We start from the raw sequence: 11,891 nt of genomic DNA on the forward strand, positions 1-11,891 counted from the left end.
GGAAACAGCCTCAAGTTGTGCCAGGGGAGGTTTAGACTGGACGGGAGGAAAAATTTCTTTACTGAAAGAGTGGTGAAACATTGGAACAGGCTGCCCAGGGAAGTGGTGGAGTCCCCATCCCTCGAGGTATTTAAAAGACGGGTAGATGAGGCGCTTAGGGACATGGTTTAGTGGGCATGGTGGTGTTGGGTTGACGGTTGGACTCGATGATCTTAGAGGTCCTTTCCAACCTCAATGATTCTATGATTCTATGATTCTATGAAGGGCCATCAAAAGAGTGGTGTGCACGTGGTACTGCCACAGGGTCACAAGGCTATGTTGATAGACAACAGACAAGGGGGTCTACAGCAACAAAAAAAGAGAATTTGCAGTCTCCTCTGCATCCCGGTGCAGGAGATGGTTCAGAAACAGGGTCACTTTATTGATCATTTCCTGGAATCCAGGTGCATATGGTTTGGTTGCCGTGGTAACAGTTGCTATGCAACACAGATTTACATTTTTCCTGTCATAATCTGAAAAACTCTGGGTGCACATAGCATGGACAAGCAAGGTAAGAGTAAAGCAAGGTAAGGCAGTCTTTGTAATATATCCTCCTAGTCCTCTCCAAGTCTCAGCAGAGCACGCTGCCATACCAGCACTCCAGGGATGCCTCATCCCAGGTGCGCTTTTCCTCACAATTCCTTTCCCGACGCCTGCCTCCTTCCTGAGGGCCCGAGAGGGAAATCAGGAGATGCTTTGAGTATTCATCTGTGCAAGGAGAGCAGAGCAACTCAAAAAAGGCACAACTGCATGTAAAAGCAGAAGAATTAGGCAACAGGTTTGCTTTCCTAGTTTTGTCGAGCAGTAGCTTTATCCAGATCAGGAGGGATACTCAACAACAACATATGTACACTGTACTTTCCAGTCTGCTTGGCCATATAAACCTCTGAACAGTAATAGTGGGGAATCTGGGGAACATGAGCGCTGGCTTGTAAAACACGGATGGTCATGGAGGATACAGAGCTGCACAATTACCACAAAGTCTAGAGGTGAATGTTCGTGTTTTGGAAGTTCTTCTATAGATGCAAAGAGGTCTCCCCTCTAGTAGGGGTAGGATCTCACAGGGCTGATAGAGCTGACAAGGCAGAAAAAACCTCCCTTTTTATCCACATGAAACAATGCTCAGGAAACAATGCTAAAAATCAGTATTTCACATTCAAAGTGGCAGCCCCAAGGCTAAACAAAAGTCGTTAGCCAGAAGGATGTGGCCCAGCTTGAGCACTTACGTAGATGTTACCCTGTTGGTAGCGCTGGTGCAGGTTAAGCAGGATGGCAGCTTCATGCAGATCTCCCAACATGGACATGTCTTCTACCCCATCAACGCTGGTCTGGTGCATTGGCAAGACCTTTTCTCTGGAAAGGGAGGCCTTGGGGTACTGGAATACCTGGAAGAATGGGAAGAAGGACAAATAAGCGCATGACACCTGGGCACATGGTCTGATTTCCTCCCAGAAACATGCCCTTTTCCACAGCTTTGTACTTCAGCACTGGAAAAGGAAATGAATAAGGCATAGATCTGCTCCCTCTTTTTATAGTCGTTCCTCTGTTCCTGTTCCTACCTATTTGAGCTCTCTGGCCAGAAATCATACAGCACACTCCCTTCCTTTGCTACAGAGTCACTCTCTCACCTTCACTACTGACAGGGACAGATCAATGCAAGGTTACTTGATTTTTACTGAAGTGCCCTTAGCAGGAGCAGGGCACCAGCTTCCAGGTACACCAGGCCAGACAGGTATTACACACTGCGCTCATAACTGTCAATAATGGTGGTAGCTGCTCCCAAGAGACCAGGAACAGTCTTTCACAAAAACACAGGCGGGATCGTATCTCTGACTGTGGGGAGGTTGAGGCAAAGCTTATTTGCTTTCCAGGTTTGGCCCTGCACTCTCCATAGGAGCAGCCAGAGAGTGTCTGGGAGAGGCGCTTTCCAGGTTTGGCCCTAGGAGCAGCCAGAGAGTGTCTGGGAGAGGTTGTCATGTCAAGAGCAAAGGAAAGAATAGCAGATGAGAAGCCAAACAAAGTAGTGGCACCCTGTGTGCATGCTGGCATGTACGTATATGATGCAGCTTTCAAAGTGTTCGTACAGTGACAGCTATTAACTTCTATCACTGCTCTGGGAAGTGCCCACTTCTCTCTCTATGCAGTTGCACTCTTCTTGCCTCAATTGCTGCATCCTTGTTCCTGCTAGAGCTTCCTCCTCCTCAATAACCCACACGTCAGCTATTGGGTCATCTTCTTCACCCCCTTTCACCACAGCTGAGATTATGTGACTGTTCCCCTCCACCATAGCCACATCCCAGCCCTCCTTTCCTCCTCCTCAAGCACGATGCTGGCATTTCACAAAAGTTATTTCAGTTGCTTCCCACTCTTGGATTCAACCGTGTGCCATCTCCCACCCAGCATCCCAAGCTGTGCTAGATGGTAAGACCCAAGACAGACAGATGGGAGACTTCATACAGGCAGCCTGGAGAAGCAAACTGGCCCGCAGTAACCCTTCCAAAGAAACGGGCTTTTCCTTCCCTTCTGGGGCTCTGGTCTCTACCTCATTTCCATTCCTGCTTCTGAGCCCTCCCAGGTGCCACCAAGAAACTGACTGACCCCACAGAGAATGAGCCCATGATCTATAGCGTTGATCTAACTGGTTTCTTCTGCCTGCTTTCCTGGAGTCCTGAGGCTGCTGTTAACTGCTAGGGAGAGGCCAGCCACGCAGCTGCAGGCTGAAGACAGAATGAGGTCACCCTGCCCCCTCCAGCAAGCCACCCTTGCAAGTCCCCTGCAGGGAGTTCACTGCTGCAGCGCATTGCAGGTGCCCAGCGAGCACCCCTTCTCAGCTCTGAGCATGCACCCTTGCCAGTATGGGAAAGGAATAACCTTGCGCAGGATCCCTTTACAAGACCCTCACAATGCCTGCAAAAGCATGCACCATTGAAGAAACAGCTCTGTTCCTGGAAGGAGCTGGAGAGGAGAAGCAGGCTCACTTCCCCAGATGTGTGTGCCCCAGGTCTGCCCAGTCACACCTGATGTGACAAGGACTTGGTCTCTTCCACTGGGAGACTGCCCCACAGCCCGATTTTCTCACCAGCCAAGGGGCTTTCAAAAATACATAGTTCATATTCATGAATAGTCCACTCCAGCACACAGGCTCTCTCCAGGCATCCCTGGTCATCTCCACACCACTTCTGCAGCTGGGTATCAGAGAGGTATGACTGCCAGCAGCAGGATCCCCACTCTGTAAGCATGGCCCAAAAAAACCCACATCAATTTTTTTTTTTTCTTCAGAGCAGAGACCTGCACCATTGAAGAAACAGCTCTGTTCCTGGAAGGAGCTGGAGAGGAGAAGCAGGCTCACTTCCCCAGATGTGTTTGCCCCAGGTCCGCCCAGTCACACCTGATGTGACAAGGACTTGGTCTCTTCCACTGGGAGACTGCCCCACAGCCCGATTTTCTCACCAGCCAAGGGGCTTTCAAAAATACATAGTTCATATTCATGAATAGTCCACTCCAGCACACAGGCTCTCTCCAGGCATCCCTGGTCATCTCCACACCACTTCTGCAGCTGGGTATCAGAGAGGTATGACTGCCAGCAGCAGCAGGACCACTCTGTAAGCATGGCCCAAAAAAACCCACATCAATTTTTTTTTTTTTCTTCAGAGCAGAGACCTCAGGCACTTCCACAAGAGAACTGAGGGAGCAAGAAGGAGAACAGGACAACTAAATTCAGGGGAGAGTACAAGCTGCAAATGCACAACATGAGCTGGACTGTCAGGAGCAAAACCACTACAGCACTTTCAAACCATGAGGCAGCAAACCACCCTGGCTCTCTTTTCTCCGCTGACTTGGACAAATTTTGGAAGGGGACAAGTCCAAAATGGTATGATGTGATCTTTCCTTACATCTGCTGGGCACTTACTCATTTACCACTGCATTGTCAGCACTTGTGGCCACTTGGGCCAAAAGAGAAACATGAAGAAAATGCCTAGGGAAAAAGCTGGGTGGACAAGTGTCCCAAAAGATACCAGGTGGTTGGCAACACTTGTGCCAAGAGGCTGCTATGCATGAAAAATAACTGTGATGGGTCAGAGCTTGTTTACTTGCTCTTGTAGACAATACAGGATGGGACCCTGAAGAGCAACAGGGGGCCTAAATACAAGAGTAAATGATTAGCAGGGACTAGTTCATCACTTGTTAAACCTGTCTTGAGCCTCCTGAGTAGGGTTATTCAGTCATCCCTCCCTAAAAAAAAAAAATCTGGTCCAAGATCCTCAAGGAGTTAAGCAGGTGCTCTGGTGAGACTGCAGCAAAGGTGGATGAGAGGGGCATTGGCTCTGGTACCCTCCAGACAGAAACACTGCATAGGTGAAATATACTCCCTGGAGGAGCGGACTGATGCCACGTTGACACCCGAGGCCAAGATGTCACCTGTCTGTCCCTGAGGCTGGGGAGATTCACCGAATACCCTTGCCCATCACTGCACTCCTAGCAGCTCACCCTTCCTCAGGCAGAGGCTGGGGCCTCCAGCCCCACTGAGATTTGGGAGGGGAGGTCTCTGTGCCCCTGGAAGGTACCTGTAGCATGGAGGAGAGGTTTCAGGCCTTCCCTAACTGGAAGAGAGTTGTCTTTTAATCTGTCCTCTGCCCTCCGGGGTAGAGACAAGTTTCCAGTCTCTGTATCACCAACAGGCTGCAGGGATCATCCAGGGTCCTAGAGATAGACAGGCGGTGGGTTTTTTTGTTCCCAAGATTGTGCCAAAGGGCCTTTCCCTGAGGAGCTCTGAGGTTTGAGATACAAACATGACCCAGACATGATGACCCTCCACCCTCTGAGCTTGCAAGGTACTGCACTGATCCAGGACAGCCAGGCCCTTTCCCACCTCCAGCCACCCAAGTAAAGAGGCTCTTGTTACCCTACTGCTCGCTTCTGGACCCCTCCAGCAATCTGCCAGCAGAGCAGTTTGGAGGAAAATCCTCCCCACCATCCTGCTCCAGGTAAGGTGAGCCAGGCTGGCTTCAGCAGCTAGCAGTATTGAGCTGAATATGATGGCTGATTTTGCCTGAAGCAAGTGAGAACACAGACAAACTGATCTCTCAGCAGAGCTGCCTCTGGAATATCTCTTTTCCAACAAGTTAATACTTAAACAGAAAGTTATAGGTGTTAATAAGCAGCTCTTTATTACTTGGGAAGAAAAACCATCAGCTTTCAGTCTAAATACAAACAAGCCATCAAATACTACACAGGTACCTCACAACACAGCCAATGTTTTCTACTTTCTCCCCAGTGATTAGCTAATTGTCTCAGATTTAGCCCACGGTCAGAACAAAATGAGCAGGACTCTCTCTAAGCCCCTGCAATGGCCAGGGATAAAGCAAAACGTGGCTGGCAGACAAGCCAAGATGAGGATTGCCAACAAAGCCAAACTGAGCAGGGGAGAAATGATTCCTCCTCAACCTCAGATCCATCCATTAGTGCAACCCTGAGCACAGGAGCAAAGCTCCCACTCAGCATCTAAGTTATGTTTATCCACAAAGCATTCGGCTGGTCTGTCTGGACTGTGGTTTCCAATCTTGTGTTTCATAAGTGTCGGCTCCCCCTTTCCTCCTAGGAAGTCACATTTCTGATGGATTTGTTGCTTGAGGTGTTTTTAAGGAAGTGAAAACAAATGGCAAAAGCCCTGAAGCATAAGACGGGACTTCTTACCTCAGAGCTGCAAGAGCTGCAGGGATGCTGGGCCACAGCAAACATGAGGATACTAGATTTAGGGATCCTAATATCAGAGGGATCAACTGAACCATCCAGCCCAAAGTAAAACGAAGATGTTTTCATCTGAGCTTTCACCCGGCGTAAGACAGCCAGTCCCTCCTACAGTTATCAAGCAATGAAGGTGGCAGGCGAGGGAAGCACATAGGACAGCTATTGTGGAGGGCACTGAATAAAGCAAGCCCTTGAATGATCACCATGTGCTTTTTCTGCATAAGCCATAAAGCACATGCTCCTTCAGCCTAGTGGCGGCTTCTTTCATGGAGGAAAAAAACCCAAATCCAGCCTTTTTAATACCTGTGACTCCACCCAGCATTATCCTGTGCACATTTTCTAGCACGGACACAGGCTGGCAGTGGGTGCACCCACTCAGCTGGCTCTGTGGTGGGATTTCTGGTGTCCTTTCAGAGGTGCCAGGTGGGTTTGGAAGATTTTCCAAGGCCACATCAGCATATCAGAAGAGACAGGAGCAGGTCTGGGAGAGTCACAGAAGTACTCGCCATTTGTTCACCCTCCACAGGCTGCAGCATTACCTGTGATGAACGCCCCCGTGATCTCTTAAAATGAGTTAGTGACTATACAGCACTCCCAAAACGAGGCAACTCCTCAAGAAAGGATTTAAAAGACTAATCAGATGACAGAAAAATCTATGTGTCTGCTAGATGAGTTTCTGTCTGAGAAACAAATCAGGCTCTTTAAAAAGGAATGATGATTTGAAACCTAGCCCTGTCAAAGCAAGACAGAAATATGACAGTCCTACCACTGACTCTCCACAAGCTGGAGTCTTAAATCCCCTTTCTCCACCCCACCCCCCACCCCATGCCCTCCTTTGTTTGCCAGGTAAGAGGCTGAAAAAAAAAAAGTCCAATTTCCTGTAACAAAGCAGCTGCCTGGGGAGCACAGTTCACCAAAACAGCTGAGCAGGTCTAATTGCTCACTGCTGGAGGGCACAGTCCTGCCCATTTCCTCATCCTTCTCCCAACCCAGGCACCAGTCTGACTCTCTAAGAACCCCAGTGAAGGCAGTGAATAGTTTTCCCAGGGTTAGGGAGCCGAGCTGACTCACTGAGGACTTGGATGATCCCCAGAGGTCCCTTCCTACCAATATTACTCCACGAGCACTGCAGCAGGCACGCCAGGGAACCACAAGGAGCACAGGGCTGGAAATAAGACAGGAAAGAGGCTTGTTCCCTATCGCTGGCAGAAAGCTCTGCTCTCAGAGGAGCTCAGCTGCCTTGCTGAACTGTCCTGTGCACAGCTGCTGCACTGACGTGGGGAGCTCACTTCCATGTGCCCCTGACCCAAAGGGGCTGATGGCAAAAGCTGCTGAAGCCGACAGTGGTGAGCACAACAGCTCTTACAGCAGCACAGCTTGCAAGAAGCATGTCCTGGCAGAAAGGGCTGCTTGGTTGGTGGAGCCGCCTCCTTCCTAGGAGCATTTTGCCAATGTAATGGTTTTGCTAGTCTGTTAATGCAACTCCTTCAAAGATGGCACAAGAAAAACAAAGCAAAGTGAGGTGGGCAGACAAGTGAACAGAAGAAAGAGAACAGTCTTCTCTTTTTAGCCTTTGTTAGGCCTTTGGCATGGCTTGTAACAGAGCCGGGTCACTTTTCAGGCAGAATTGCAGCATTTCAGTTGATACCTGTCCTTTTAGCATGAAGGTCATGCAAGACCAAGAAGTCCATCGTGCAAGTTGGCATAGGCTACAGCCTCATGCAAACTTCACTTACCGTGCCATAATCTGAGGTGAAGAGCACGTTTCCATCGGCACACGAGCCAACCGTGCATGGCTGCAGCTGGTCCTGCTCCCGCAGCCATACCCTGGCACCCTGCAAAAAACAGAAGACCTCCCATTAGAAAGAACTGGAGCTTGCGAGATCTGCACACAGGGTGCAACACCCAAGAAAAGCTGCGGTATTCAGAGGCTACTTCCAAGCTACAGCTGCTTAACATTCTTAAGCAAGTCCTACTTACATTTTCAGAGAAACTAGTTTTGATTTTTTTAACGTAACATGAGAGGAAGAAAAAGCAGCTTTAATCAGCTTCATGCGGAAACCATTGTAAGGAAACATCAATTTTTACAGAAAGAGTCATGGAAAGATACAAACATGCAGAATAGTGGGTTCGACTGTCTAAATATTTTCAAACTTAGAATAGCTGGTCATTAAAAGTCATGCTATAATAATAGAAAATGTAAATAAAGCATGTTTACAATTTCATATACCCACACATCATCATAAGTCAAAATGCTTCCAGAAATTATCAGCAACAGCTAAGTGGACTTCACAGAGCTTTGTCTGCCTCTCTTGCAAGAGCTTCCTTGCGTAAATGACATGACTTGAGTGCTTCTCTGATGTATATATACACTGATGTACATATGATGGCCCTGATGTATATACGGTTTCACACACACTACAAGATCTTAAATTGCTCAGTGTCTCTCAAGACAACCCTAAGCACAAAGGCAGACTTCTGGTAACACATATGCAGGGATCTGCAGGGCAAGCAGATCTCATCGCTCACCCACCAAGAAAGTGCAGGGGAAATCAGTTTGCTGGATTGGCCTCTTCTGCCCTTGCCTGACTATGGGACCTGGCACAAGGGAAAGAGCAGGAGCAGGAAGGCAAATCAGGGAGAGCATGACCTGCAATTAGGCAGAATTAGGCATACCGTCACACTGCGTTTCAGTTATTGCAAACTTATCTGTTCCATGTCTTTCCATAGAAATCACAAACTCTGCTTAGATAAGTTATTGAGAAAAAGCCAAAGTGCTGAACTGTTGAGTAATGTTAAAGCCATCCTGCTTTTCATTGATTCATAGACCTACTTTCTTCCTAATTTGTTTTCTGCCCCTAAGTTATTGATTATAAAAGCCCTTCCTATCCTCTTAAACCCGTCAGCACCATTAGCTCTTTGCTTATAGGCTTATTATGTTTGAAGAGATGCAATAGTATTTCTGTATTACATTATCCAGAATGTGGAACACTAATTCTATCTTTAATGATTTATTTTAGTTTAGGTGTTTGGGTTTTTTTAAACTACTTTAGTCACTTTAAACATTTTAGTACCCTGGATTTTCCTTACTGTAGAAGATATGTCTATTGGCCAACCTCCAGTCCTCCCAATAAAGGAACCGGTTTTAATGACATTTTAAAAAGCCTACATAATTCTACTTTTGCTGCTGTGTTCTGCTCTAGAGTTTCCACAGCAAGCAGATTAATTTCCCCTCACCAAGTGAATGAAAAGCACCAGTGCATCTGGTCAGTACCTAAACCCAAGGATGGTGTGCAAAGATCACCCTTAGGGCCAGTGAGCCATAGCAATAGGAAGAAATGTTTTCTTATGGTGCAGATTCGAGTTTGAAGATCCCAGAGAGCTGGTAAGCAATGCATTGAATACAGATTTTGAGGAACTATATTAGAGCTCTTCATTACACCCTCTTACATTTTCTGAAACTCTTGATGCTCAAGACAAAGTGTCCTGAGACATTTGGGCAAGACACTGCTGTTGAGAAATCATCCATTTCCCAAATCACATTCTGACAATTCTGCACGAACATATGAACAGCAACATGTGTTAGCAAAAGATCTTTGTGCTATTTTCACCAAAGGCTCCTACTACCATCATGGTATCAAGAGCAAAGTCACAAAACAGCAAAGTTGTGTCTGGAGTTCCCAACAGTGGGATGAAAGAAAACCTTTTCTTACACTTTCAATACACTTATTGTTAACTCTCATTCCCAATAGTGCATTTCAATGCCTTCAGACACCAGTAACCCAGGAGCACATAGATAAGAGCCTGCAGGCAAGTGCAGTTTAATCAGGAGCCAGGCCTGCACCCTCCCACACACACTGCACCCCGATGCCATGGCATGCACACAAGTACACACACACACCAGCATTAGGAGTGTGCCATGCTCACAGAACCCTACATGGTCTATCCCTGCAGACCGGGGCGTCTGGGTTACACACACTTTCCACTCCCTCAGCTCAGAAATTCGTTTGGAGATAGAAGGAGTTGATAACATGACACACAAGAGACACTCCACGGGCATGAACACTGTTATTTATTAGGTACCATTTAGAGGGAAAAAGAGGGGAGATGAACAATGAGATCCCTCTGGTATCTTCAACACCTAGAAATTATTAGACAGTCCAGACTGACCCAGACCCCTTTCCCAGCAGAAGTCCATGTGCAAAAGTAGTAACAAATACTCCCAAAAGGAGACCTAGTTCTTTTGTACAATATTGTACCATTTCCTACAGACTTACGGCAGATCCTTCTGTGTGCTGCTAAGGAGTAGAAGGCAACACGATGAAACTCCCAGGCACTGTGGCATTTCAGCTGCCCAGAACTACTTACTTCAGTTTACTTTGATGTTGTAGCCGTTTTTACAACACCAATTGCCTCCGCCCAGTAGAGTAACTGCACCCATTTATGTTGTTTCCAAAAGGAACATCATGCTAAGACAGCCAGAATAGGAACCACAGAGCAAATAATTATTGCAACTTCTGCCCAGCATAGCCACCATTTCCTGAAGGGCCGAGTTTGTTTTAGTGCATCTCCTTCCATCATCCCTTTTTTCTAAACATGAAATTCCCCAAGGAGCCTTGACTAAATACAGAAACAGATGGTGACACCAAAGAGACTGCCCTCACATCACTCCCCTCTCCCCCAATACCACACATTTCATTGATCAGTTGAAAGGATTAAATTGAGCAGAAAACTTCCAAGAACTGCCAGGCAGCAAGGCTGAACTTCCACAGGAGAAGCAAGGGCAGCAAGGCTGAACTTCCACAGGAGAAGCAAGGGCAGCAAGGCTGAACTTCCACAGGAGAAGCAAGGGCAGCAAGGCTGAACTTCCACAGGAGAAGCAAGGGCAGCAAAGCAGAGCACGGCCCAGCACTGCAGAGCAGCGACCTGCCGGCTCTGCTGGGTCCCAGCTCCCACAGGCACCACAGACAATGGGAGTCTATTAGGGGGGTTATTTTGTTTTTAAGTGGTACCTCTTTCAGCAGGTACTGAAAGAAAGAATAAAGTAGTAGTGTACCAGAGTTCCTGTATCAAGGGTAGGTCACTCAGATGTTAAACAAACTCTCAGAGACCAGCATCCTCATTCCTATGGCCTCAGTGACAATCTATCCATGAACTGGCCTTGCCACAAAGTGCGTAACAAAGCACAATCCTGAAAACTGATCCCATAACATGGGGTTATAATTTAGAAAATAGTTGCTTGCATACCGAGAGCACTGTTTCATCAGTACTGCCTCACTCTCACACCATGCTGTCTTCCACTGTGGACAGTAAACTCTAAGATGTCATTTTTCTCTGTTCACATAACACCTGGCACTTTGGGGTCGTAGACTTGGAAATAAATAACATTTCCTGGTATCCATGACATCAAGAAATCAATTGAAGCCACAGATTTCTTTGGCCTTCTGTGCCTTTTTTAGAGTGACTGATACCAGGAGTTCTCTTGCTTTCACACGCCTGTATCTGCATCTCAGCAGATGCAGCATACTGTGCCAGGAGGGAAAGGGTAAGGGAGATTTGTACACCGTACCCCAGGGAGAGGGCATAGAGGCAGTCAAGCAGGGCACAACCCTGACTGCAGAAGCAAAGCACCCATGCATTAAAGCAGAGTGCGTAACTATCAGCAGGTGCACCATCCTCATCAGCTATCCAGCTACTGAAGGCAAAGTAAGCTCCAGAGGACAAGTCACAGAGCTCTGTACCTGCAAGTGCCTTTGCCTCTCCACAGCCTCCCAGCCCAGCAGGAGACACATTCAGGGATTGACATGAGCAAGCCACTGCTCTGCAACTATACCACACTTCAGAAACAAGTCATCACATCCTGCTCCCCTCTTATTTGTGTAGTCTGGACTACCCTTGAATCTTCGTGTTTCTCCAGGCTGGGAAATGGCTTTCTGGAAATGGCTTCTTCCCAGGTGCAAGTGAGAATGAGCTGCCCGAGCTGTGCAGGATTTGAGACAGTTAGCAGTGCTGCCTCTCTCTGACAGCACTCACATGCCCCATTCCTCCTTGTGCACAAACCTGCACAACTCCTAAGAGTAACATGCTTGGCAGGGGCTACAACC

At 47.5% G+C, this 11,891-nt stretch overlaps 1 protein-coding gene across 1 annotated transcript in view; it reads right to left on the minus strand.

Moving 5' to 3' along the window:
- LOC103895356 (unconventional myosin-X-like) overlaps positions 1-9,316 on the minus strand; it is an 83,656-nt gene extending 74,340 nt beyond the window's left edge. The window contains exons 1-3 of the mRNA XM_009274915.1: positions 9,296-9,316; positions 7,524-7,622; positions 1,266-1,424 (exon numbers count right to left, since the gene is read on the minus strand). Coding sequence (XP_009273190.1) covers positions 1,266-1,424; positions 7,524-7,622; positions 9,296-9,316 — 279 coding nt within the window. The remainder of the gene's footprint in view (positions 1-1,265; positions 1,425-7,523; positions 7,623-9,295) is intronic.
- Positions 9,317-11,891: the final 2,575 nt, after the last annotated feature.

The sequence above is a fragment of the Aptenodytes forsteri genome, unplaced genomic scaffold (assembly GCF_000699145.1).
Source record: "Aptenodytes forsteri isolate BGI_AS27 unplaced genomic scaffold, ASM69914v1 Scaffold255, whole genome shotgun sequence".
NCBI classification, from domain to species: Eukaryota; Metazoa; Chordata; class Aves; order Sphenisciformes; family Spheniscidae; genus Aptenodytes; species Aptenodytes forsteri.